Genomic DNA, 27,980 nt, shown 5'->3' with positions numbered 1-27,980 from the left:
ATACTGCTGCCTTTGATACACCAGTCATGGTGCACTGGCTGAAACGACAAATAGCCCAATTAATGGGCCCACTGATGGGGATCAATCCTAGACTGACCACACTTCAGGCGAGGCTACAAAGTTGTTAAAATCCCATTCATTAATTTATATGCTCTCTCTCCCCCCCCCCCCCCCCCCCCCCCCTCCACACACACACCGTACCCCAATGTTCTGAATTTGGCTTAACAATGAATTAATCAATGAATGAATGTTTAACGACACCCCAGCACAAAAATACACATCACCTAGTGGGTGTCACATTGGCTTAACAAGTAGGGGTAAAATTATACATGTACCATCTAAATATTAAATATTCCCCACAGAATCATAAAAATTATGTAATCTCAATACATTTATTTTCAATAGTAAAATCCACGCAACTTAATTTTATTAATTTTGTAAATAGTAACGGTAATTGTTATACCTATAAAGACTAGGTATACATGTTTACTCTATAAATAACCAATTCAGGATCATTCAGAGATAAACAATAAACAATGGTGTAAAACAAACAATGCTGTACATGTAGATAAATCCTGTTTGCTGTAAATGACTGCTGCACACATTCTAAACCAGAATCTTAGCCAGAAGCTTGTTTTTATTGTACAAAGGCTTGGTTCCCAAAAATAGATAAGAATGAAACTTAAGCAGTGTGCTGTACATACCAGGGTTGTATACCAGTACATAATATTATGTGCCGTTATACAACAATTCACATACTTTAAATCTCATTGAAAGTTTGGAGCGTTTAAATTTTGTTTTGACTTTAATTTGATAAAATATGCTTTTAAACATTTCATCATTGAAGGTTCAAACATGTCTGTTGTAGGTACATTCTTGAATTTCCCGGAAAATGTTTCTAAGACGGGGGATCCACTCAAATACCACTCACTCCCAATTCAACCCAGTCTTGCACAGTTAAAAATTAAATTTTGTTATGTTTAATGACACCACTATAGCACATTGGATATGAAACAGTTGGAAATTCTGACATATAGTGTTAGAGAGGAAACCTGCTACATTTTTCCATTAGTAGCAAGGAATCTTTTATATGCCTCATCTCAGACAGGATAGTACATACTGTGGCCTTTGATATACCAGTCATTGTGCACTGGCTGGAACATGAAATAACCCAATGGGGCTACCGATGGGGATCGATCACAAACCAACCACGCATCAAGTAAGCACTTCACCACTGGGTTACGTCCCGCCCCTCCAATGCACACTTAATGCACAAAATTGTAGTAAGAATATTACAAATCTACAATTTGAATGCATTATTCATTTGCACTCCTTAAAACAATGTGTTGTGAGTTGTTTTCATAATGGTCAAATCACTTTTGTTTGTTAGCACAAGTAAGATTTATTTAAACATATTAAAAACATTATATGACTTGTTTTGGTATTTTGGTATTGTTTTAATACCATAAATATGTGTGTGATTGTTTCGGAGGTTTTACATATGAAATGGCATGCATATAATGTATGGAAGAACATGGTTCATCAGTTAATAATTAAAAACTACCTTTTTTTAAAACCAAGGTCAATCAGATACGAGAAATTCAAATATAAATGTCATACAAAAATCAAGGGTTTTACATTCATTCACTTCCTATTCGTTATCACAGACCCGGTACATGCATTACCACAAATACACACGTAAGAACTAGATTTTAAAATGTGTTTAATTTTAAAACTTCATGTATAATAAACTCTTACCTGACATCTAAATGGAGAAATTATATGCAAGCAAGAACAAACAAAATCGTCGGCAGTAAGACAATGAATGCAGCTATGGGATGATGTTTTCTGTACAGAGGAGAGAGGCAGGCAAGCAAGTGTCTGGTGGGATTGGAAATGCGTAAAAAGACGAGGGTATCTGCACTGAATGTGTTCCCGTCTTGGCAACGATTAACGTCATAGAGTGGTTTCACATCATCCAATGCAGCACGTTTCCTAAGAGATGTGATGGGAAAACACACAGAGAGTGTGGAGCCAATGATAGAATTTCCCAGGTAAAGAGTTTCACACCTGTTGGTAGGCTGTAGGTGCTGTAATATACTCCAGGTGACAGAGCTTATTTAGCCCACAATGATACATGGTAATGTATTTTGGTGCTTAGATCTCAATTTTAAAGGTTCAAGCATGCTTTTTCTGGGCAGGTAATTCAGAAGCCTGGACTATCTGTCCATGACTGAGGTTAAATGGTTAGTGTTAGCGAAGTAACTTGCTGCCACCAAAGGGGCCACTATGGCAGCTCCTTTCAATTAGCAAAAAGGAAGTTTTTATATGCATTTTTTTACAAGAACGAATAGTACAGTTGATATTCCCCGTCAATCACCTATCCAAATATTAACCAAGGTCACTGTTCAGATTTTATTTAGTACAGTCAGATGATGTGCTTTAATGTCAAATATAGTGGTAAATCTACACAGGTACAAGCTATATACATGTTACATACAAATTAAAACGAAATTAAGTCAAGTTCTAGCTAAATTTATGTTAATCAGTAAAGTTGTATTGATAAAAAGATAATTCAATGATTAGAGCATGCTTGGACATTTCAAAATAGTCTACGTAGCTGTAAATGCAATTTGCCAGTCTGCAGTGCCATGTCCCTGATGAGGAACTGACATTCAAGTTTGTATAAAACAAGATCAGGCTAGGTTTATATGTACAAAATAATCTGCTGTTGTCACATCTTGCAATCGGAAATCTAACCTAGCTCATTAGTAAGTTAAAGTTAGTTTTATTTTAATGACATGTACCACTACAGCACATTGATTAATTAATCATCGGCTTAGCTATTGGATATCAAACATTTTGTAATTCTGACTCGTAGTCATCAGAGGAAACCCACTACATTTTTCCATTAGCAGGGATCTTTTATATATACTCTCCTACAGGCTGGAAAGCACATACCACAGCCTTTGACCAGTTGTGGTGCACTGGTTGAAAAAAAAACCAAAAAACAATCAGCTGAATGGATCCAGTGAGGTGGTTTGATCCTGTGATGCAAGCACGTTAGGCAAGCACTCAACTGACTAAACTAAATCTGCCATTCATTATTAAGAGTCATGGGATTGAGAGAGGTACTGTATACATATCTTGAACAAAGACCCCAAAGAATAAAGTCCAAAATGAAAAGGGATCCATGTGTGTGGGAGGTATTGCTATAACCTTGCCCCTCCACACCCTATGTATACAAGCATGTATATTTCTTCTCCATTTTACACAGGTAACAGGTAATGTTTACTTTAACAGACTACACATGATTTTTACTTAAACTACCAAAGAATTAGTGTGTATTCTAACCACAGTAAGTCCACGATTATTGTATTTTTAGTCCCTTGTATAACCTGTAGGAAAGCCAAACAATCAGACCAAGTGCAATTTACAAAAAAAAAAAAAAAAAAAAAAAAAAGAAGACTTTAATAACTCAACATGGTATGGGTTGTTTGCTGATTTAATCTGAGGAACCTGCAGACAGGTGAAAAGAAGTGCTTAGTAAAGTGACACGTTAAGCAAACATTGACAGAGGGGATCAGCTGGACGTCTCTAGCTGAATGACCTCAGTGTGACTGGCTATCCAGTGTAAAACTATATTGTTATGTTTATGACACCAGCGTGTGTTACACAACCATTGACTATCTGATCCCAGGCATGAGGTAACACCTTCAGCTAGTGGCCGTAGGTCTCTTTGATGTACTAAATATGCAAATTACACTAATCTCTACCTAAATATTTGAACATTGCATATTTAATCAAATTAGTTAACATTAAACATATTGAAATGAAATTTATTTAAAGAATCTTGTTTCTCGATCCTAAACAATAATATTTTTACACTAATCTCTACCTAAATATTTGAACATTGCAAATTTAATCAAATTAGTTAACATTAAACATGTTGAAATAAATTTATTTAAAGAATCTTGTTTCTCGATCCTAAACAATAATATTTTTACACTAATCTCTACCTAAATATTTGAACATTGCAAATTTAATCAAATTAGTTAACATTAAACATGTTGAAATGAAATTTATTTAAAGAATCTTGTTTCTCGATCCTAAACAATAATATTTTTACACTAATCTCTACCTAAATATTTGAACATTGCAAATTTAATCAAATTAGTTAACATTAAACATGTTGAAATGAAATTTATTTAAAGAATCTTGTTTCTCGATCCTAAACAATAATATTTTTACACAGGAACTGAAATCACATATTTTCTAGAAATAATGCTTGATTAAATTTTTACTCTAACCAAACCAAACCAATATCACCTGCCCATTTCCCTTCAAGGTTTAGGCATGTTCACTCTGGGTACAGCCTTTGAATTCACCAGAGGTGCATTGTTAAAGCTCATCACTATGCAATGCCAAGTAACCATTCCCTAAACAACACTCCAATGTCCACTGTGTTGTTTAGTGTTGTTTAGACCACTGGGCTGCACTGACAGTGGAGTTTTTCATTGCCCATTTCCGTTCAAGGTTCAGGCATGTTCACCCTGGGTACAGCCTTTGAATACACTAGAAGTTCATTGTAAAAGCTCAGAACTATGCAACATCAAGTAAGCAGTCCCTAAGGAACATTACAATGTCCATTGTGTTGTTTAGACCACTGAACAGTACTGACAGTGGATTTTTCTTAAGTAATATGTCCCAGTGACTGGGTGTGGGGCTTAATTTACTTAAGGTTAAAAGTCATCAACAATGAACATCAAACTGTTTTTAACATTTACAATATCCTATCTCATCATCTCTTTGTAACAATAGTTTTGGTGTAAATTACTGATAATTTCTTTAAAATTTTAAAGTGTTAAAAAATAATCATAGAAAAAACAACAACACCCCCCTCCCCTCCCCCAATCTGTCCAATTGTACGTCTTCATGTCAGCAATGGCACTAAAAATTATCACTTTTATTAGGCCAAAAGTACACATGGTGAATGTACGTGAAGACATACATTGACCTTTCTAGTATAATTCTGATTTTCAGGCGTTCATAACTGTACTATAAGACTGTAAGCTGTCACCAGTAACCACAAGTGGAAGTCACTGTCATATCTGTGATTCATAGTCTGAGCCATACAGACCCAGGAATGAAACTGATATCATTTCAAATTAACACCACCAGCTGACAAAATGTCCTTTTTATTTCTACACACAGTGGGCTGTTTTTACTATCAGACAGGTGTAAATTAAAGATCTACATGATAAACAATAGCCTTTGAAGAATAAGATTTACTTTAGATATGTGCACACCTGTGATAAGCCATATGACAAATAATCTCCACAGGACAATATGTTTCAACAAAATGACATGGACTGTGACTTATGTGCTACATTTTGCACATGGCATATGGACTGTACTTTCAGAAAACTGGATTTTAAAATTTATATATATATATTGGGTAAGCATACTAGTATATGATCGCAGTGAATCGAAACAAGTTTTCCTAGCATACAGATTCACATTTTTTATACCAAGCAAACAATTCAACTATGGATAAATAACAAAAGACATCTAAAAGTGTCAGACAATTTGAGATCAAATACTAATATATCTGTCTCAACTTTAAAGCAAGACTTAAATTATTTTGTGGTAGCATCAGTAATGGCAGTGATTGGCTGTTGATGAGGCAGTTCCACTTTAAGTTAATATTAGGTTAAAGGGTGTTTTGGACGGCAATACTCTGATTTAAACATCACTATTCCGCGACTTGTTACTACCAGATGCGATTTTGCACTGTAGTGCTCTACTTCCTTCATTCTGTGCTAGACTGTACAAACGTAACGCCACATCTTAAATTAGACTATCCTTTTTTTTTCTTTTTTATGTAAGAAATATGTATAGAATGTATATGCATTTACCATGAGAAAGACAGAGTTTTGTGGGATGTTTACTTAATACAGGAAAAACGTGACTGATCTAAGCCAGATTAAGTAGTGAATAACAAGCAAAATGATGATTGCAGAGTTTTCAGTATGTGGTTATGTATATATAATGTATTTTTCAATCACTGTGTTAATTCAAGGTGTGCACATTTCTAATTAAAGATCAGCTTTAATTACACTATGAGAATAAAGTGAGCATAAAAACAAAGTAATACAATTATTTTTCATCACCAATTAATACTAGAAAGTTGTCTCTAGGACATTAATTAGCTCTCCCTCTTTTGTAACATCAGATGGTTGGATCTGTGGACAATGATATACAGGGATCAAAATAATACAGGCCCAATCGGTTGTTGCCAGTCAACATCACCACAGGCCAGGAGATATCTTTGCTGTTATTCTGTTGGACAGGTCTGCAATTATTTTGCACTTATATTCGCATATTAGTTTCAGCAAAATACGTACCTACATCAAATATTTTTCAAATTGATTCCACCACAGAAGTATTAATTATAAACCTCAACATTTATTGGAATAATGTTTCTCTTGGTTATTTTTAACAAAACAAATTATTTAAAAGACAATCATACCCATCTGGCAGGGTTTGATTAGGGCTGGCACAATTTGTAGTTTGTCAGACTGAATGTCTGGCAGGAATTTCAGCCAATTTCGACCCTTGATATACAAGAGGGGCGGGACATAGTCCAGTGGTAAAGCGCTCGCTCAATGTGTGGTCAGTCTGGGATTGATCCCTGTCGGTGGGCCCATTGGGCTATTTCTCGTTTCAGCCAGTACACCACGACTGGTATATCAAAGGTCGTGGTATGTACTACCGTCTGTGGGATAGTGCATATAAAAGATCCCTTGCTGCTAATCGTAGCCCATGAAGTGGCGACAGCAGGTTTCCTTTCTCAATATCTGTGTGGTCCTTAACCATATGTTTGAAGCCATATAACCGTAAATGAATGTGTTGTTAAATAAAACATGTCTTTTTTTCTTTCTTTGATATACAAGAGACATCAAAGTAAAAAAGTTTGTTTTGTTTAACACCACCACTAGAAGAAGAAACAAGTAATGCTAAATGTATGTCATTAACTCAGTCAGTGGTGGGAGTATTAAAAAAAAAATCAACTTTTAAAAACCATCATTTAAAGATAAAGGTTATAGTACAGGGCTACCATGGATACATTTAAACACAAACAGTACTAGAAGGGTGTGAATGCTATCTGCTACCTGTATTGAAGATATTAAATTCATTGCACAATCCTCCTTTCAATGACTTAACAATGCTGGGTTATAGGCACGTTGCCACAGGTGTCAGCAAACACTTTCAGTATTCAACAAGTAAGTTTCACCACACAAGTGTTTTATAAAGAAATACTAAAACATTCTATAGACTTGGGGTGTAGTACCTGCTATGACAAATTATGACCATTCATAACTGCCTTTCAAATTTAATATAATTTTTTGTTGTCAGTTTATGCAGCTATATCATGGTTGTGTTTTGTTGCTTTTATTCATTTCAACTTATTTTCGTGCTTATATCCAATTAAGGTTCAAGCACGCTGTCCTGAGCACACACCTCAGCTATCTGGGCTGTCTGTCCAGGGCAGTGGGTTATTTGGTAGTGGTTAGTGAGAAAGAAGAGGATGTAGTGGTCTTACAACTACCCACTGAGTCATTAAAACTCACTCTGGGTGGGAGCCGCTATCGGGCTGCGAACACTGTACCTACCAGACTTACGTCTGATGGCTTAACAATGACAGCTTCAAGGACGGTTTTGTTGCTTTGCTTTTATTGATTTTATAGTCATGCTAATTAGGCTTTTGTTGTTGTTGGAGTTTTTGTCTTTTACGTAGATACACTTTTTGATATGTTAACAATCTGTCATTTTTATTATGTATTTATAAAATAAAATAATAAAAACCCCACTAAAATAGAGAAAGAAACAAGGTTATTTTGGTTAATAATAATTATAAATACATGCAACAAACAAATATCAATTATGTTCACTTCAAATACAAAAAAGTAGATTGACAAAACTACATTTTGAATATTATATGATGAAATAATTTGAAGGGTAAAGATTTTAAAGGTTGACAGTCAGAATTAGAAGCTAGGCCTAGCCATGAATATATTGTAACAGTATAGTTACAGCTAGTGGAGACCTCTTTGGATACCTTTTTCTTACACACCCAAAGGTGAGAACATCATTTGTTATAATTTATAAAATACTAAGAACACACATGTGTGATACCAATCTAAAGACATACGACTGGCTGTTCCTAGGTGATGACCAGGTTGACACTGGCATACCATCTAACAAAAAAACAAACAACTGAAATTGATTGATCTGTGACATGTAACTTAACTTGAAACTGATTTTTCTGTGATGGTTAAGTTAACAAATAATAAATTTATGTTTAATACAGGTGGGTACAACAACAGAACTGCTGAATGGCTTTATCGATATAACTTCCTAAACATATACTAGGTGTGAAAACAAGAAAACACCTGTAGGTATATCCATCACCAAAAGACAATATAAACATGAAATACAAAGGTAGTACATTGTATCACAAAAATATTCACACATTTATCAAGTCTTTCTAAACCACATGTAAGTGACTTGACTTTAATATCCTTTAGACCCTAGCAATACGCAATGACATGTGGTTGTTATTAAAATGACATACATTGTGTTATGGGTTTTCTTACACTCGTCACCTACATGTATACACCTGTAAAGAATAAATCCACCATTTTACGGTCAAATGTACGAAACCGGTCTCCAGCCAGTGTCCAGCTTAGTAGATGGACGCAGAGAACTATAAACATATCTTACCTAATCTACCCGACTCTGACCGTACACTCCTAAATATTCCATAATCTCTGCCATTGTATTAGGTTAAAGAGAGAGAGAAAAATACCTGGCTTGCTGTTCACCTTTTTTAACTTCTGGCATGAATATCGTCTCCAGGTGTAAATGTCACAGGGACCGGTGTGCTTGCTGGCTGGCAGTACACACACAGCAAACCAGTCTTTGGATTTCTGTTGACTTACTCAACGATGTATATATGTCAGGGGTCAGTGGTAGGTATACACGCAGGGAGACGGGTAGGTAAATAAAGGGGGAGGTAATTCATGCGAGTCAACAGTGGAGGAGTCCGACAATACACTTACTGTCTACGTGCTGGCAGAAGTAGATAATCAAGTTGGCATGCATTCATTCACTAACTATAATAAATACATTTCATGCTGTGCCTAAATGTCCCTAAGGCTAAACAAATTAATCTGAGAGATTAAAAACTTACCATACCTACATACTTATCTGTTCATTTAACCAGGGCTACATAGTTACCAGACCATGAAATGTACGTTTTAATAAAATCAGGTTTCAGTGGCATTTTTTTCATATGATATCTAAGTACTACATGTGACAACATTTTTTGCAATGAACCATGAAGAATAAATTGTATACAGAAGACACATGTGATTATCATTCTTCAATCTTAAACATTCGTACAGGACAAAAGTTCTGGTGTGAACATCAAGATAACAAATGTAGATAAAAAATAATGTGTGTAATTGTATATCACCCAAGAAAATCTCAAGAAATCAGTATCTAGCAATACATGCTTGCTTGTGGTCAGACTTTTAGTTGTCAAGTTTGACTTGATTGACCATATATGCAGGGCTCGAATTTAACAACGGCACTGATGACATCTGCTGTCATTGAGATATAAAATGCTGAGGTGTTTGTGATACAGACAGTACGTTTGCGCCACTGGATAAAAAATACTGCCGTCGGTAAAACTCCTCAACAATAGCAATATTAATATATATGGAACATACATTATCTACTAATATTTAACATTTGTATGTTTGATACACATCTACATGCAGCAAAATAACCTTCCAGTCATATTTATTTGCTGCAAATGTCACCTTCTAAAAAATTGCCATAGGCAGGCTCAAAATTGTCATCAGTATGCCATTTCACCCACAGCAATTGGTTTTTTTAATGGCATAAGTGATAAATATTTATGTTCGAGCCCTGTATATGATCCATATTACACTTGATATAAATATTTTTTTATATAACTGATCTATGGCTTTGTAACTATTAATTTTTTTTAAATAACAAATTTGCTAATGTTTTGGAACATATGTAATGCTTAGCTACCTATTTACAATGATAGCCAGGAGCATACAACCAGTGTCCGTTTCAAATCATGTAAAGTTGCCAAAAGCTTTTGCAAAATTTATCTATGGTATTTTTTTCACTAATGGTTATTTACTTTGTGTTAGTATTTGCACTATACTGCTGTAGCAAGATAGTGATACAGATAGTGATACAGAATTTCTTCTGCCACGTATTGAGCAAAACATGTTGGCCGGTACAATAACGATATTTAGCATCCCAAGTAAACCAGTGTAATCCATGCAATTAGAATGGCAGTGTCATAATGGTAATGTCATGGTGGTTCGCATTATGAATGAATGGATGAATGAATGAATGAATGAATGAATGAATGAATGAATGAATGAATGAATGAATGAATGTGAATGTTTAAACGACACCCCAGCACAAAAATACACATCGGCTAATGGGTGTCACAAATTGGTTCCCATTAAGTACTAAGTACTAGATAGCAAAAAGATTAAACAAGTTACACAAGTGCTGGACACTTGCGTTACCAGATGTAAAAGATTTTGCTTGTTTGTTTTGTTTAACGACACCACTAGAGCACATTGATTTATTAATCATCAGCTATTGGTTGTCAAACATTTGGTAATTTTTGATATATAGTCTTAGGGTGGAAACCCGCTACATTTTCCCATTATTACCAAGGGATCTGTTATATGCACCATCCATAGACAGGATAACACATACTAAGGTCTATGATATATCAGTTGTGGTGTACTGGGGGATCGATCCCAGACTGTGTATTTGGCGAACACTTTACCTGAGTAGTTTTCTACCCAAGTGGCTTGGCTCTAGGGGTATTCAGGGAACAGGATTGTATATATATTTATATTTACTATTAACCAACGTTAAATTCACTAGAAAGACAACAACACAAGTTTAGTTTCAAATATGTATTATATAATACCAGGTAAGTGTTATAGCACTTACATGGCCTGTTAAAACTGGTGTTACACCACCTCTAGGCTGAGCACCACACGTAAACTTAATCACTTGGTAATTTGGGATATAGCTACCCCTCAAAGTTAAAAGATCACCCAACCTTAGAATAATTAATTATTATCCTCAGTCTTTCCTACATCCAATATTCAGAGGACCTACAATTTACCAGGTCATGATACTAGAATTACCAGTTATAGATATAATTATTATCTTCAGTCTTCCCTACATTCAATATTCAGAGGACCTACAATTTACCAAGTCATGATATTAGGATTACCACCTATAGAGATAATTAATTATTATCCTCAGTCTTCCCTACATCCAATATTCAGAGGACCTACAATTTACCAGGTCATGATATTAGGATTACCACCTATAGAGATAATTATTATCTTCAGTCTTCCCTACATCCAATATTCAGAGGACCTACAATTTACCAGGTCATGATATTAGGATTACCACCTATAGAGATAATTATTATCTTCAGTCTTCCCTACATCCAATATTCAGAGGACCTACAATTTACCAGGTCATGATATTAGGATTACCACCTATAGAGATAATTATTATCTTCAGTCTTCCCTACATCCAATATTCAGAGGACCTACAATTTAACAGGTCATGATACTAGGATTACCACCTATAGAGATAATTATTATCTTCAGTCTTCCCTACATCCAATATTCAGAGGACCTACAATTTACCAGGTCATGATATTAGGATTACCACCTATAGAGATAATTATTATCTTCAGTCTTCCATACATCCAATATTCAGAGGACCTACAATTTACCAGGTCATGATACTAGGATTACCACCTATAGAGATAATTATTATCTTCAGTCTTCCCTACATCCAATATTCAGAGGACCTACAATTTACCAGGTCATGATATTAGGATTACCACCTATAGAGATAATTATTATCTTCAGTCTTCCATACATCCAATATTCAGAGGACCTACAATTTACCAGGTCATGATACTAGGATTACCACCTATAGAGATAATTATAACCACTCTCTATATATTTTGGGTAAGCGATGCCTACAGTTTACTTTAGTCGGTCTGACTTAGATTACTAGCTGTCCTTCCCCCACTAAGCAAAACAAGAATACACGTAATTATAATACTTGAATGCCACAACAAAATACCTTTCAGTTACTACAGAGCAGTAAAATATAGTTACCTATGTCCACTGGACTAATAAAGTTCGCCCAACAGATAGCGTTTCCACCGCCTCTCTATACGTGCTTGCCACCCCAGTCCTTATACAGAATGAACTCTCAGCTTATATCCCCTATTTGGATTTTTGGCAGCTGGGTCCCATCTTTGGCAGTCCTGCTATTTATGGACGAGTGGCGAAATAATGGCCACAATAATTCTCTAAAACTACCAACAATACAGACACCATCTAACTAATACAGGGAACGTTCTTGGGTAATTACTCCATGCACTGGCTTTCGATCATTAAAGTGCTACTCCAGTTGTTTCAGACCCCGGTCAAACGTTAATGTGCAGACGGCTGTCTCCGCCACACTCATTATAAAATATGATCATCAGATCACCAAGTAAAGATGATAATGAGTTGTAGCATATTAACTTTCATCAAACTGTAATCTCATTTTTAACTTAATTTTAACCAAATGTTGATGTGATTAAACATCCACATTGACAAAAATTAATTTGAATTGAAATGATCATTCTGCTAACTCGTTTTTATATGTTGCATGTAAGTCAATAATGCTGAAATATATACTCAACAAAACAAAAGAAAGTATTAGGAAAATGCATTTCTACATATTGTTGCACCTATTCACTTTAGAACACCTCTGAGCACATATTCCTTATTACAACACATATTGCATGTGCATGCTGTGCCGGAATGCTGTTGGTAATGACACAGGCTCAAGAGTAGGGCAAATGCATATTTCCACATGCTGGGAAAGTTTTCCTGCACATATGTACCTAGTTTTTTCCTGAATGCTCACACAGGAACAACATTAAAAAAATAAATAAAAAATAACATCCATAACATGCCTTTTGACCAATTCATGCTTGACCCCCAAATAAGCATAAAAGAACAGCTGGAATGCATAAAACAGGCATCACTATCAGTGATGTTGCCAGACAGTTTGGTGTTACAAAATCAACTGTACCTAATCAACAAAACATCACCAGGTAGTACTATACCAAATAACTTCCGGCTGGGTCAAAGTTCGAGGTGTACCGAACTTTTGATAGAGAAGTGAACACCACAAGTCCTGTGATTGGTTATAAAGGTGAGTGTGTTGGTTGTAAAAAATAATAGTTTCATCTGGGTAAAATAAATGTGCAATTTTATTTCATCTAGTACCAATGTGTCAAGTAGCCTTGTGCTTAAAACATGTATGGGGTACCTGTAAAAAAAAGTACTCAAATTTTGTGCGAAACTAGGGTAGTCATAGACGCTATCCGTTATCTCAGAAACGAGCAGCTTGACCCCCATTTTTTTCTGATTCACTTTAAGTGTAAGGGGTGGTAGTATTTATATCCGTGGCGTTTATGTCGGTTGATACGTTGCAGGTAGGAGTTTTAGCCGCAAATGTTACTATTGTCGTCTATGAGATTTGATTTGGTAGTATACACCCACCAGATCCTCCCATGACTGTCCTTGAAGTGGTAGGTCACAAGTTACATCAGTTGCATAGGATCAGTATATGCAAACAACAACCACCCAAAACTGGTTTCAATCTCTTGCCATTATTGCCCATCAGAAATCACTGCCCAAACTGTAAGAAATTGACAGAGCATACAACATCCGGGCACAATGGTTGTTCGTTCAGGTCCTCCATAACAACCACATGTCACATTTCAACCAATCCCAATCTGGAGCTCGTCGCGGTAAGACGTGTTTGTGCACACTGCACGTGCTTTCGCGGCTCGACTTGGGGATCCTTCACTTTTGTTGTTTTTATCAGTGAAGTGAAGTTTTCTACTGGGATGTAAGCGGCCATTGGAACTGACTGAATGCTGGAACGCTTCTTGTTTCGACAGTCTGCACCATCAGGTTGGATTCTTTTTTAGCGAGATTCCTTGCCCCCATGTCATTTCTCCATCTGACTATGTTGACTTTCTTTTTTCGTGACTCGTATGACGGCCATTCTGCAGAACACCACGGTTGTTTGCGTTTAGTCTCTACATATCCGAGCCTGTCCTAGCAGCACTGGAAGATTGACCGCCCCACTCTAAGAAGAAATAGGAAGCGGGGTCGGCCCCTACTACTCTTTTCTAGACTTTACTTTGTTTTATTGTGATACCATCTCGTATCCTCCGGAGTCGGGCCCGTCCACACCACTATACCAACCTATACTGGACTATACCCTAGTCTGATTCTCTCTCTCGTTCAGACGGATCCGGCTTCTCAAGATCTGTATTTCAGCACAGCACTACACCTTCAACGTCTATTGACTGTCAATCTAGGGGTTTTCTTGACGGGATGCAACCCATCTCGTTCCTACAAGCTGTGCATCCTAACGGCCTTAACAAGGCCACTCATGTGGACATATAGACCGGACTTTAAACTTTTAGACCTTCGTTCAAAAGTTTATGTCAAAATTACTTTCTTTTTTTAATATTATTAAATAGTCCGATCCTCTCTTCTTTCTCCTATTTATTTTTGGACTATCCTTCTAAAATGCTCCAAATTATATAAATATTTTTTTAATTCTATTAACTTCTTTACTAATTGCTATTTTAAAAATTCTGCCCATTTTCAACTCTACTCCCCTCCATCTTATCTAATTTCTTTTTGACCACCCGATCTAATCTAGCGACCAAATTTAATGATTAGAATTTTCTTTATTAATTACATTAGAGATGCGCATACAAATTTTAAAAGCCCACTATTTAATTTTTGGATGTAAATTTCAAAATTGTCCGCTTAATTTTTTTGTCCCGGGACAAGCCCCTGGCTATCCAGAGACAGGCCCCAGGATGGACATGCTCGAAACTCTAGTAGTATATGAGCATGTAAAAATTATTTGCACTCACACATTTCAACGATTCCAAGCTCTGACAACAATGAAGCTAGACGTTTCAGCCTGCGCTCTCAACTTATCCTCCAGGGCTTGATTGCAAACTTCTAACCCATGCTGGAGTTTCGCACCCAATGAAGAAGACTAGAAGAGGAGGAAGAAAGAAGGAATGTGCGCCAGGGGCGACTCAGGGGGGACCAAAGTAGGCGGCTCAACCGCCAGCGGCGGTCTCTTCTGTGTCGCCCCCCCCCCCCCCCCCCCACACACACTACTTCGTCAAATAGGAAGACAACGTCACCGGCTGAGACGACCTCCGACGCTACATACGGCTTGTTGGACACTGTCATGGCCCAGTCATCGCCTCCGCCGCCTCCAGTCTCTACGTCTACGCCCATGCCTGCTCCGGTGCAGTGGTCGACTTTACAGACCACTCCCATTGAGCCCCATGTGGATGTTGTTGGTGCAACGGCGGTTGGAAAGAGGAAAGCGACATCTCCGTCAGTCCAGCCAGTGCGACAGCCAAACCCCGCTGCACGCAAGGATGACTGGCACTTGGCCTTGGGGAAACTCAAGACTCAGTTCCACGACTATGTGCAGGGTGACACTACGGATACAGCGAAGCTGAGGGGCCGATTTTCCAACCAGAACTGGAAGCCATTACCAGACGGATGCCACTATGAGCTCCACACACTCAGATTACTAGAGAATGGGACGGGACTCATTGTGACCCACCGGTGCCAGAAGATGTACCGCCAAGCGATTCACCTGACAGAAATGGACAACACCACCATCCATCGAATCGTCAAGACTTGGCCATGAGACGTCATCTGCTCCCCTGAGTGTGACACCGCTCCTCAGCTCACCATAGGCTCAACCTCTGCACCCTAACGAGGCCACTCATGTAGATCGGACTTTAAATATTTAGATCTTCGCTCAAAATTTTATGTCGAAATTACTTCTTTCTGTTTTTTTTTAAATATTATTAAATAGTCCAATCCTCTCTTCTTTCTCTTAATTATTTTTGGACTGTCCTTCTAAAATGCTCCAAATTATATAAATATTCGGCCAAGCAGTCAATTCTTTTTAGTTTTGGCTCTTAACTTTTTTTAATTTTTTTATTCTATTAACTTTTTTACTAATTGCTATTTTCAAAATTCTGCCCATTTTCAACACATCCCCTCCCCCCCCCCCCCCCCCCCCAATCCCGAGTCAGGCCACCGATCTTAATTTCCCAGTTATGCTGGTGAATAAACCGGCCTCAGTGGTGTCGTGGTTAGGCCATCAGACATAAGGCTGGTAGAAACAGGGCTTGCAGCCTGGTACCGGCTCCTACCCAGAGCTAGTTTTAACAATTCAATGAGTAGGTGTAAGACCACTACACCCTCTTCTCTATCATTAACCACTAACAATTAACAACTAACCTACTATCCTGAACAGACATCCCAGATAGCTGAGGTGTGTGCCCAGGACAGCATGCTTGAACCTTAATTAGATATAAGCACGAAAATAAGTTGAAATGAAATGAATGCTGGTGAACAACACAGACTATATAACATTTTGTATATTGTTGTTTCTGAGGACTGTGATTTAGGTTTTTGGGGATAGTGCAGTTGAAGATCACGGATAGGTAAACATAGACCCACAAAGTCACATTTAATTAATCAAATCTCCTTTGTAATGGTACTTTTATCTTTTCCTAAAATTTAATCCATGGAGTCTGACTTGTTGATAAAATAAACAGACTATCATTACAACTATACTTTCTTTTTCATTGAGTATATTATAAATTCACCGATTTCAACTCTTGTACATAAATGTATGTTTACTGTTTTATATGAAGAGAACATGACGATATTTAACAAGCAGACTATTAAATATAACACTTCTGATAAAACAGGACAGTCACACAAATACAAAATGAATTGGAGAATAAAGTAAAATGAATCTGAAGGCTCAGTCTGTTATGGTTTGTTTTCTGCATAATGAACACTGAACCTCACTTTGTCTTGCTGTATTACATAACATGCATTTTAGGTGTATAGCATTAGTTGAGTGATACCATAGTTCATTTTATTTAGTTCATCCCATTATCCTACAAAAAAGTATTTTTGAAATAATTTAAGTTTTGTTTGATGTAAGAAGAAAAGTAAAAATGTTTTGGAAATGACAAAAAATTACTATTTTTGTGTCCAATTTAGAAAATAATCAGCTTAGAAAGAAAAAAAAACTTGTAGTAAATTCCATAGCGTTATCCGTGGGACAGACTATATAGTGAAACATTTCTTTAATTACGGACACTAAGAACTATTTAAGTCTGTATTTGTATTTTTTGGTGATGGTTATTTCTAAAAAAAATCCATGTTACCACAGGTTTGCACCTGGATTTGGAATGCAAGTATTACATATATATCATATTACACAATGTATGCTTAGTTCAGGATTTGTTGGAGCAGTAAGGCTGAGGGAGGAATACTACTAAAATAAAAACTATTTTGGTCATTCCCTATGAGATGATGGGGTATTCTATTTCATTGTCAAACAATAATTTTTGATAAAGTCAACAGATTTATGATTCATTCTTTGCTTTTCTGATTAATAAGCTAAGTTGTCTAGAGCGTCCAGGAAAATACTGCATGATAGATTTCCTGCATTGTGAGAGCACTTCTCAGCACAACACAACTCGGATAACTGTCTTACGGTTGCACATCACCATTCACTTTCTTAACATTTACCATGTATTTTACAGTGATAGAAACATGAAGAATGTTTTTCACAAAAACAATAATCTACATGTATGACAATATTTGTACCTGCCAAAATAAATGGAAAGTTATTGGGCAAGAATTTGGTGCAAAAATTTTCATTTTTAACTTTCAAGCCCTGGGTTTTTCCATTTGATCAAAATCACTTGTTATCATTCACGTTAGAATAATTTGCTATTGGTCACAGGGACCACAACAAATGGTAGACATAGAGAATACTACAATAGTGACCATTGGATCTACTGTTTAACTTTCAATGAGTTGTTTTAAAAACTTATCTAATCAGCAAAAGCAAGACGAATATATATTTTTAATGAGATAAATGGCATCTTACAGACTCAAATGTAGCATTCTATTTTTCTTATATATCATCAAAACCAGGTTTAAAATAAATATAAAAGTATTTTCCAACTAAAAGCTATTTACGGCACTTGCAGTTAATGTGTCTCACAAAGTGATCAGTTTCAGATTATCTTATACCTCACAGAGTAATCAATTTCAGTTGTGTTATTTTATTGGATAATATGGCTGTTGTGACCAGATCATCACCATGGAGCAACCAATTACAAGTCTCAAAAGTGATCTCCATTTTAATGTGAGAAAGAGAAATCAGCTGCAGTCAAAATGGTTTATTTTCTTCAAATGAATTATAACAGGGCACAAAATTTCACGCGAACCGTCGTTGAGTTCGCGTGTCGGTTACACAAACTTAAATTTACACGAACCGCAAATCGGTTACGTCGTGATCTTTAGACGATCAGAAATTAAAACTTGCAGACTTCACGATTACAAGACGTGTATTCATGCAGACGGCCTCAGATTACAGTTATCTTCCCATTTGGTTGTCCAAAATCCGGAAATTTGACGGCGCAAGTAGTCTGCTGTTTGACTATTATTTCATGGCAGACAGCTATGAAGTGACAACTGTTTGACTGAAGTGACAGGGGATAGCATGTAGTTTGCTGTTTGACTGTGATTATTTCATGGCAGACAGCTATGAAGTGACAACTGTTTGACTGAAGTGACAGGGGATAGCATGTAGTTTGTAAACATGTGTAACTTGTTGACATTGAAGACTTGTTTGTGGTAATTCCGGCCCATGCAAAAGTAGTGCTTTTTGTGTAAAATGGGTGTACTCCGGCCTGGTTTAGAGGGTGTGTCTGTTTAAACCAATATGCTGGGAGAAAGAGCTGGACAACAGGGGTTGTCCTTTTCAGAGTATGTGTCCCCCATGCAGGCAAAGGTACATACAAAACTTCACAGGCCTGCTGATATTAATAAAAATGTTATAGCCACTAAGGCTATATAGAAACATATAGCGAAATTAATTGTGGTCTGAGGCCATACTACTAGTATTCTGACAAATGTTTTAGACTGATTTTTAGATACTTGATGCGGGCAAACCAGTAGACAACGGTATATTGCAAGGGTTGTGACTTGCGACCAAAGGCTCAGTATAGAGTCGAGCCAAAAGTTTTAAAGAAATGTGCACGGACCGCTAAGGCGCCTAAATTATCTGGAGCTATTCTATTGCGTTTGGTGGCACTAATACGCTTCCGTACTAAAGGAATATATGTAGACATACTATTGGATTACCTATAATTCTACAAAGGTTGAAAATGGTTTTAACGTAAACAAAAATGCAAAAATGTCACAAAAGCTGAAAAATACTAACATCGAATAATGAGCTTTAAATAACAAACATTTGGAACGTCACTGTAATATAGAAGTACCATCGATAAAGTGAAAGTTGCATCGCCACTGCAAAATATCAGTGTCAAATTGTGATCTTTCTTTTTATGTTATTATAAGATTTATTTTTATTAATCTAATCATGCACCAATGAGTAGCCTGTTTTATAGTTCAGAGGAACTGGACATTTGTTGTTTGAGTTTTTGGTGGGGTTTTTTTAATCTGCTGTATACTAAATTTTACATATCAGTGACAAATGGTAGCCTTTATTTGTTATTTATAAAAGAAAATTATTAGTCTAATCATGCATATGGGCATTTTTCCTCCAAATGTATCTATTTTGTTTCAGTACTGGGCTGATATTTAGTCCTTTTACAATAGTGTTAACTTCCGCAAGCTGCACAGAGGTTCTAGAATATGGTGGCCCAAAGCCCGAGGACAGTGGTTTTTAGATTCGGGCAACTAAAAATTACTTTTTTCGATCCCGATGGCAAGTGCTGAATAATAATAATAATAATAATAATAATAATAATAATAATAAATCTACAATGCTACGATCATACGAAAACAAAAGAAACGTCTACAAGTCACTTCTTTCGATTTGCAATCATTAAAGAAACTGTTTTATAAAACGTTTTCTTTTGTACTTTGTTTTAACTTTGTTTGAGCTAAAAATTATGTATTTAAAATATATTTTCAACGTAAGGTAATCCACAGGTTATAGAAATATAATTCACGTAACCGAACAATCGGTTACCTAGGTAAAAACCACGTGAACCGACTTCCGGTTACCTCAGATTTCGAAATATTGTCCCCTGTTATAATTGTTAAGACAGACAAATGCTTATTTCACACACTGTTACATAAATGTATAAATAAATTACAGTTTAGAAAATATTAAGAATATTTTATAAAGACATGTGAAATGCATCTGTGTTAAGCATGTAATATGATGAAGTGACATAATTATTTGTACACGTCCATTGTTGAGAACATCACATATAATAACACATATATGTGTGATGACAATTTAAAGACATATACTAGAACACCAATGCCATACCATCAAATGAAAAAATAAGCACAATTGAAAACTGATTTTTCTGTGATGCATAAGTTAACTAATAACTAATGTATAAGCACTAGTTTTAGTTGGAAAAGATATTTGAATTTTTATTTTTTTTATTTTTTAAGTTATGTAACAAATAGAATACTACATTCTGTGTTGATTAGATAAACATTTATCTTACAACTCTTTTTAAAACAACTCATAAATAAATGGTATCTATCAGCCATTCATGTAGCATTCTCTATTAATACAGCAAGTATTTCGAATATAACTGCTGAGTTAAAAACAAATTAGTCACTTGGTTTAAATTACCTAGCTGTCAGTGATTTGGACTCCAAGGGGTTCTCATCCTGATGGATATTAAAAACTTTAAATTCAGCACATTAGTGTCAAGAATAAATGCAAATTCGCCATATGTTCCCAATGAACATAAAATAAATCTTCTAGCTACACAAAGCAACTGTTCTTTTTGTTGGCAATTATTATTAAAACAGGTGTTTTTCCTGCAGTCTTATCTGACATTATTTTATCAACCATCATGTTAACAGAGGTGTGTTTTTCAACAGGAACAACATCATTACCGTCAGCAAATAGGCTGGTGGGATAATATACTGCCATTCTGCTGAATATACCTGATCCTCTTCAGGTGTTTTGATATGAACACACAGTGAGTTTAGCAAAGAATTAAGATATAGAGTTTATATGTGATTGAAATTGATCCTAGCTCATTCAAGCAAAGAAAATTCTCTTTAAGTCAAGTAACATAAATATTTGAAAAGCCACACACTGTTTAGTGTTCCATAAAGCTTACTATATCTTACATACCTTTTATAATTTAATGAACTATTTGTTTTTTCAAGACAACTGACTAAAAATATATATTGCTCTCAAATTAAACTGTTGGTTTTCCCCCATTTCAAGCCATTTAAAAAAAAATGGGTATATGAATTTAAAAAACATGGTAGTTTACATCATAAATCAATTAAAGACCAGTATTTATATGTTCTTGTCTCAATATTGCATGCAACAGAAAAAAAAAGACACCCCCCCCCCCCCCCCCCCCCCCCCCCCCAACATTTGTGTTAATTCTACCTTGTTTTCAAGCAACAAGAATAAATACCAAAAACAAATCTATTTTAATTGTGAAGAGATTTAAGATATGGGTGTTGGTCGACTGGAAACAATTATCCTTTTGTCAGGCCATACCTAGTTTGACAGATAACAAGAGTTAAAACATGCTTAAACAACCAATACTTTCTTTTTATATTGTTTGCAATATACTACATACATGTATATCAAAGTATTCAGGCACTTTAGACAAGATTACTGAGTAAATATTTTTATCAGGACTATATATGCAATTTGTCTAGACTATGTTTGAAACCAAACTAAAGATTGGTAAGCTTGAGCACCGATATGTTTATCTTTTGTAATTTACAGTTACTTTATATTTAAATAAACCGACATGTGTTTTGTCAAAAAAATAAGTGCATTAAATACAATGTATTGTTGCCACTAAAAGTTATTGCCTTGCTATGATAGGCATTCAAATGATTCTAACCAAATCTACTTTTACTTAAAGGAAACATGTCACGTAAACCATATTTGGCACCAACCATGTACAATTAATTATAAATTGAATCACCTAAAAAAAATTTTTATAAAAAATTAATTACTTAAAATATCTCCATAAAAGAACCCCAGATACGAGCTCTTAGCGGAAATTGCTGATCTTTAATGAGCAGGGCAATCACGAGGTCCGTGACGTCAGAGACGCGTCTCTTGATCTGACGCCTTACACTTAAAAGCATTAGTCCGTACCACGCATAAAGAATCTAAGACTTGCACAGCTTACCAAAACAATGAGTGTTCGTTCGCAAAACGTTTTGCCGTATCAATATGAGCTGTTAGTAAATGAAGAAAGACACACATTTACTTACAACAGTGATACTGAAGAAAAAAAGGATAGCGAGTCAGAGGGTGGAGAAACTGATGGTGCCAGACCAGACCGGTCGACCAATTTACAGCCCGGAGCCCGAAAGTAACCCGGAGACAAAACCAAAACTCGGATGCTAATGCCGAGGTGTATACTGTTCATATTTAGCATAAAGATACACCTCGATATGATGTATTTAAATATGTAAATAATATAAATGTAGGACAAACATTTTTGGGTGGGTTTTTTTTAGAAAATATCGCATTTTTTTATGTTCGGGCTGTACATAATGAAATCTGTATGCACAGTGTAAACAAACGCTCTAATTTACGACAAGGCACTTCACTTTAATTAACCTGGCTTGTAAAACAACATAAATGACTTGAGATTATAATCAACTTTTAAACTAAATATATTTCTATTTGCATCAATAGAACGAAATGGGGTTATAGTATTTTTCTCTCATAAAAAAAAGTAGCATATTATTAGGCCTATTGGTTGGGTGCGTTAGAGTAAAAACGACCACTCACGATACCCAAGTGATAATTTTCTTTTCTTTGGTACTACGTAATTGGTCAGTTTTGTAATTTTAGATGGGAAAGTCTACTTAATCAAGGGTTTTACAGCATTATTTACAGTAATGAAGCAGGGCGGCTGATAATGTCCATTAACATTGTACTATAGTCGCGACAGGTTACGCCACAATACCCTGTGATCTTAAAAAAACTGGCACGTATTTTGTACATATGTCTAGACCGTGGTAATCACTTACCTGGTCGATACCCTGCAATATACACCTGCCAATCAGGAATCACATGTGCAGGCCACGGAAAGAAAGGAACTAAAACTAAAACAACACTCCGATTCTCAAGTCAGCCCGTGGATGAAACATAATAGTTATTTCGACACCGACAGTAGTGGTTTATTTTGTATTGAGCTTCGTGTTGCTTTGGGGCTTCGGGCGATGAGGAACGTTTTTGTGACGTATTCCGCCCGAAGATTAAAAACATTATTTAAAATTATTATTGTTTTCTACACGTTTTTTTAAAAACATATTTAAATACATCGTACTGAGATGTATCCTCATGCCAAATCCCATGTTTGTATATGCCATATTTAATTACTTATTGACGTTTCCTTCTTCGGACGGTGAATACAGATTTTGTTATGTAGGCCTACAGCCCTAACATGAAAAATCTATTTTTTTCCAAAAAAATAAATAAATAAAAAATTCTACATTTTTGTTTTAACATATATAAATACATCATGCTGAGGTGTATCTTTGTGCCAAATATGTACAATGTACACCTCGGCATTCGCAACCGAGTACTGTATTTGTCTCCGGGTAACGTTCGGGCTCCGGGCTGTAAATAGGCTGACACTAAAGTACTATGCGGTGTTGGTGTCCAATCTTTTCTTTTGCGATAAAATACACGCGTCTTTCTTCGGATACAATCCTTTGGAAAACCATAAAAAGACAATCCCGATCGTTTAAAGTGTTTATTTTTACACCCAAAGGCCGCGCAGTACGGCACTGTTGGACTGAAAAGATCGTAAGCCCCTTACTCCATATATAAACAGTTAACAACAATGGAAGAGTACAGCGGCTCTGACGTCACTTCCCTTTTTTTCCGAACGCTCACGAAGAAATATGCATAAATCGTACTTTGATACTGATTAGCGTAATTTCTTCATTTTAAGTTAACTACACGTATTTTATTGTTATAAAGTTATTTGTATATTATTTTTATATCATTTTTCTTTTAAAATGAGCTATAATATGGTCTCGTGTCATGTTTCCTTTAAGCTATGTTAGGTATTTTCAGGTTTCCATAAAATAGTTATTTTGTGCTTACATGTACATGTACAAAGTCCAATGCTGCTCTACATTTGCAATCCCATTATAACACAATGTTTTATCTCATCTCCTCGAAACGTCTGCAATAGCAGCTATGACATCATCTACTGAATCAGGTTTTTAGAGTATGGAAGTTCAGCAGCAACTCAAAGGGGACCAAAATCAATGGGTTATCTATACAGTGTTCGGAATAAGCACTTGTCCATTTGTCCTGACAAGTGAAAATCTGCTCGGACAAGCAAAATGGACCTCAATGGTTGTCCAGTAGACAAGTAAAAATTTTCAATGCAGTTTAATTTTAACCAATAAAAAATACGGTCTGTGTACTTGAATAAAAGAAAATATTTATTTGGACAAGTGAAAATATTGCTAGACAAGTAGATTTCTTGATGTACTTGACAAATGAAAAATTCTGCTTATTTCTCTCGCTGCTATACCAGCTGCGACATATCCTCCCAGACTCCTACTCGACACTAAACCCTAGCCAACACAGTGCCCTGGATCATGCTACTGGTCATACCAGAAACAGGACATGCCTGAATCTAATGGAAGTGGACATGGGAAAGCCTTTGGAATCCAACCCAGAGATCTCATTGCTTTTCAGTCTTTGGGCTCCTGTCCACATGGATGGTGGGCCTCAGGTACACAAGTGAAACCACACTCAACATCAACAGAGAAACCACACTCATTGTCACATAGCGTCACATGGCACTGTATAGACTTCTTCAGTCATTGGAGTGGGTTCTACAGCAACACTTAAAGTTGGCTGAATATTAATAAGATTGAGTTGTGGCCATAATGTTTTGTTTTTTTAAATAACAGCTGCATTTTGTTCTCCCAAGGAAGTTAAAAAAGTAACTTTTATAGGTTATCAGGGTGATCTTTATAGACAGGTTTGATTATTTATGCTACATTTAAACCTGAACATATTCAAATACATGTAACAATCTGTGTATATTCTCAGACACATTTAATGAAATGTTACCTTAACTACAACATCACATTCTTCCTTCCCGAGGAATAACATCATTTTAGGGAGACGGAATTTGTGTATATTATCAAACACATTTAATGAAATGTTACCTTAACTACAACATCACATTCTTCCTTCCCGAGGAATAACATCATTTTAGGGAGACGGAATTTGTGTATATTATCAAACACATTTAATGAAATGTTACCTTAACTACAACATCACATTCTTCCTTCCCAAGGAATAACATCGTTTTAGGGAGACGGAATTTGTGGCACTTTCCATCTACAAGGTACCAGTCCTCGGATTGGCCACCTCCCTCCTCCTGAAAGAAATAACAACAATGATGAAATTTTAATAAAGTAAATAGTACTTACTAAAGACAATTTTAAGTATAGTGAACATGCATGACCAATACTGGGCACAACTGAAATATCCGACCCAGTGGGTACCATTACATAATGCCTAAACACCCAACTGGTGTGAAATTTAACAAGGTCACAAACACTTTTTCTTTAAAGCATATTTTAACAATTCAGAATGTTGAATTGATATAACTTTTTATTTTCTTACATACCCATGTCAGAGATCACTCGTAGATCACACTGGAAGGTGTTCCATGGCCATGACCAAATGTCCCAAGTGACCATAAATGTTATTTTAGTAGGTCATTTGTGTCTATGACTTCATTAAAGGGACATACCCTAGTGTTTAAACACTTAGGCATATTTTTCACTGTTTATAGCCGTTTATGATCACTGAAATCAAACATTACTTATATTTTATTGTTTAGATTATCCATTTCCATATAACCGAAGTGTTTCTGGTCATCCTGGTGTTTCCAATACCACATAATGCATTTTTCATATTTTTAAAAACGCATGTGTATCTGAGAAGTAATGATTACTGAATCATATTTTAGTCTATTTTTAAGGGTATTTCAATGTCACAGACTCTATTGTATCCAAATTTGTTACAGGTTTGTAAATTAACCAATTATGGGAAAGTCCATATAAAAATCCCTTGCTGCATTAGGAAAGGTGTAGCAGGTTTCCTCTGGTGACTACGAGTCAAAATTACCAAACATTTGACATCCAATAGCCAATGATTAATAAATCAATGTGCTCTAGAGGTGTCATTAACCTTCTGAGTACTGCAGGCGAGATATCTCGCTCCGACGTCACGTCAGTCGACATACTGTACACTGTATACAGTGCATTCCCCAATTCATATTTCCCGCCGTTTTGCACACGACACTCACTGGAAACGGAAACATAATAAATGAAAAAAGATTTTTTTTCATAATGGTGGCTTTTGTTTTGATTTTTTCAATTGAAAATACCTTGAAATTTTGAGTTCAAAAAGTGGTTTTCGGCAAGTATTTTCGCTTGACAACAATGGCGGCACGTCACGGTCATTTTCAGGGATCGATAGCTGATTGTGACAGCTAATTTGATAATAAATTTGATCGTTTTACCAACAACGAAAATTACCAAATATTGCAATATGAATTGTAGTTCGGGTTTTAAAAAAAATTCTGGTCAGAAAACCACTGTTATCGGGAATAATGGACCTAAATACTGGACAGCTGGCCACAAATGCCCATAAGTAAACGCAACTTTTTCGATTTTTTGCCTAATTTTAATCACCATTAGCCGATCTAAAAATAATAAAAATTACAAAAAAGACACGAAAATAATACTTACTGATTCATATATGAACTTTATTTCATGTATTTATAAAACATTTAAGTGAATATATGTTAGTAAAAAATATAAACTTGTACCCACTCATCGTGGTTTTTGTTAAAAATTAATCCAGTAGTCTAAAGGTTAAACAAAAACTTTTCAAGGTTTGTAAGAAATAGAATAATACATTCAAGCCCATTAGGAGACAATTTCTGTGACAACTTGTGGAAAATACTTATTGTACACGATAAATGATCTCCATCAGGTACGGTACTCATGTATTATTCTCCTGATGCCGTTTATATAGAGATTATTATACAAGCTTGTGTGTTGTACTGATTTTACGAAATGAGTGTCAGGGTTTTTGTATTGCCTGAGCGAGAGTTAGGTTAATACATAAATACTGACACGAGTTTCATAAAATCAGTATGACATACACACAAGTGTAATAATTTCTTTATTATCCATATTATTATTGTACACTTTTTTTTTAATAACAAGGGCCATCTCAAAATGTTTCAACCACAACTAAAAGAAGGAGGAAATGACATGTACAGTCTGGGATAGAACAGGGAAAGCAATGACATGTTATGACGTCGCTTCCCAAAATTACGTCATTGCACTTGTTATTACACGTGTGCTTCGTATGATTATGATTAACCCGGTTACATGATGAACTACGTGGATAATAAATGCTGTTATTCCATAGTTTTGAAGAATTGCTTAAACAATCTTCTGTGGTGATTTTCTGAGATATGTCTCTTTCTGCATGAGCTGACCAGTCATGTCAAGAAGGTATTTTTAAAATTTGAAAGGTTGACTATGATTGTAAATGGTTTTATACAAAAAGGAAATGTGATACCATCTAATTGTTAACAACAGAATGTTTTAGGA

At 35.7% G+C, this 27,980-nt stretch overlaps 1 protein-coding gene across 7 annotated transcripts in view; it reads right to left on the bottom strand.

The window, feature by feature from the left end:
* LOC121371365 (centrosomal protein of 170 kDa protein B-like) overlaps window positions 1-27,980 on the bottom strand; it is a 141,073-nt gene that overhangs the window by 74,094 nt on the left and 38,999 nt on the right. For 6 of the 7 annotated variants that reach the window (XM_041497195.1, XM_041497196.1, XM_041497190.1 and 3 more), the window contains exon 2: window positions 25,607-25,723. In XM_041497195.1, coding sequence (XP_041353129.1) covers window positions 25,607-25,723 — 117 coding nt within the window. Of the gene's footprint in view, window positions 1-8,872; window positions 8,996-25,606; window positions 25,724-27,980 lie in introns of those variants that run through there. The other variant, XM_041497197.1, reaches the window with a different exon arrangement.

The sequence above is a fragment of the Gigantopelta aegis genome, chromosome 4, assembly GCF_016097555.1.
Source record: "Gigantopelta aegis isolate Gae_Host chromosome 4, Gae_host_genome, whole genome shotgun sequence".
NCBI classification, from domain to species: Eukaryota; Metazoa; Mollusca; class Gastropoda; order Neomphalida; family Peltospiridae; genus Gigantopelta; species Gigantopelta aegis.
The sequence above is the reverse complement of the archived record's forward strand: the minus strand, read 5'-3'. Positions and strand labels throughout refer to the sequence as shown.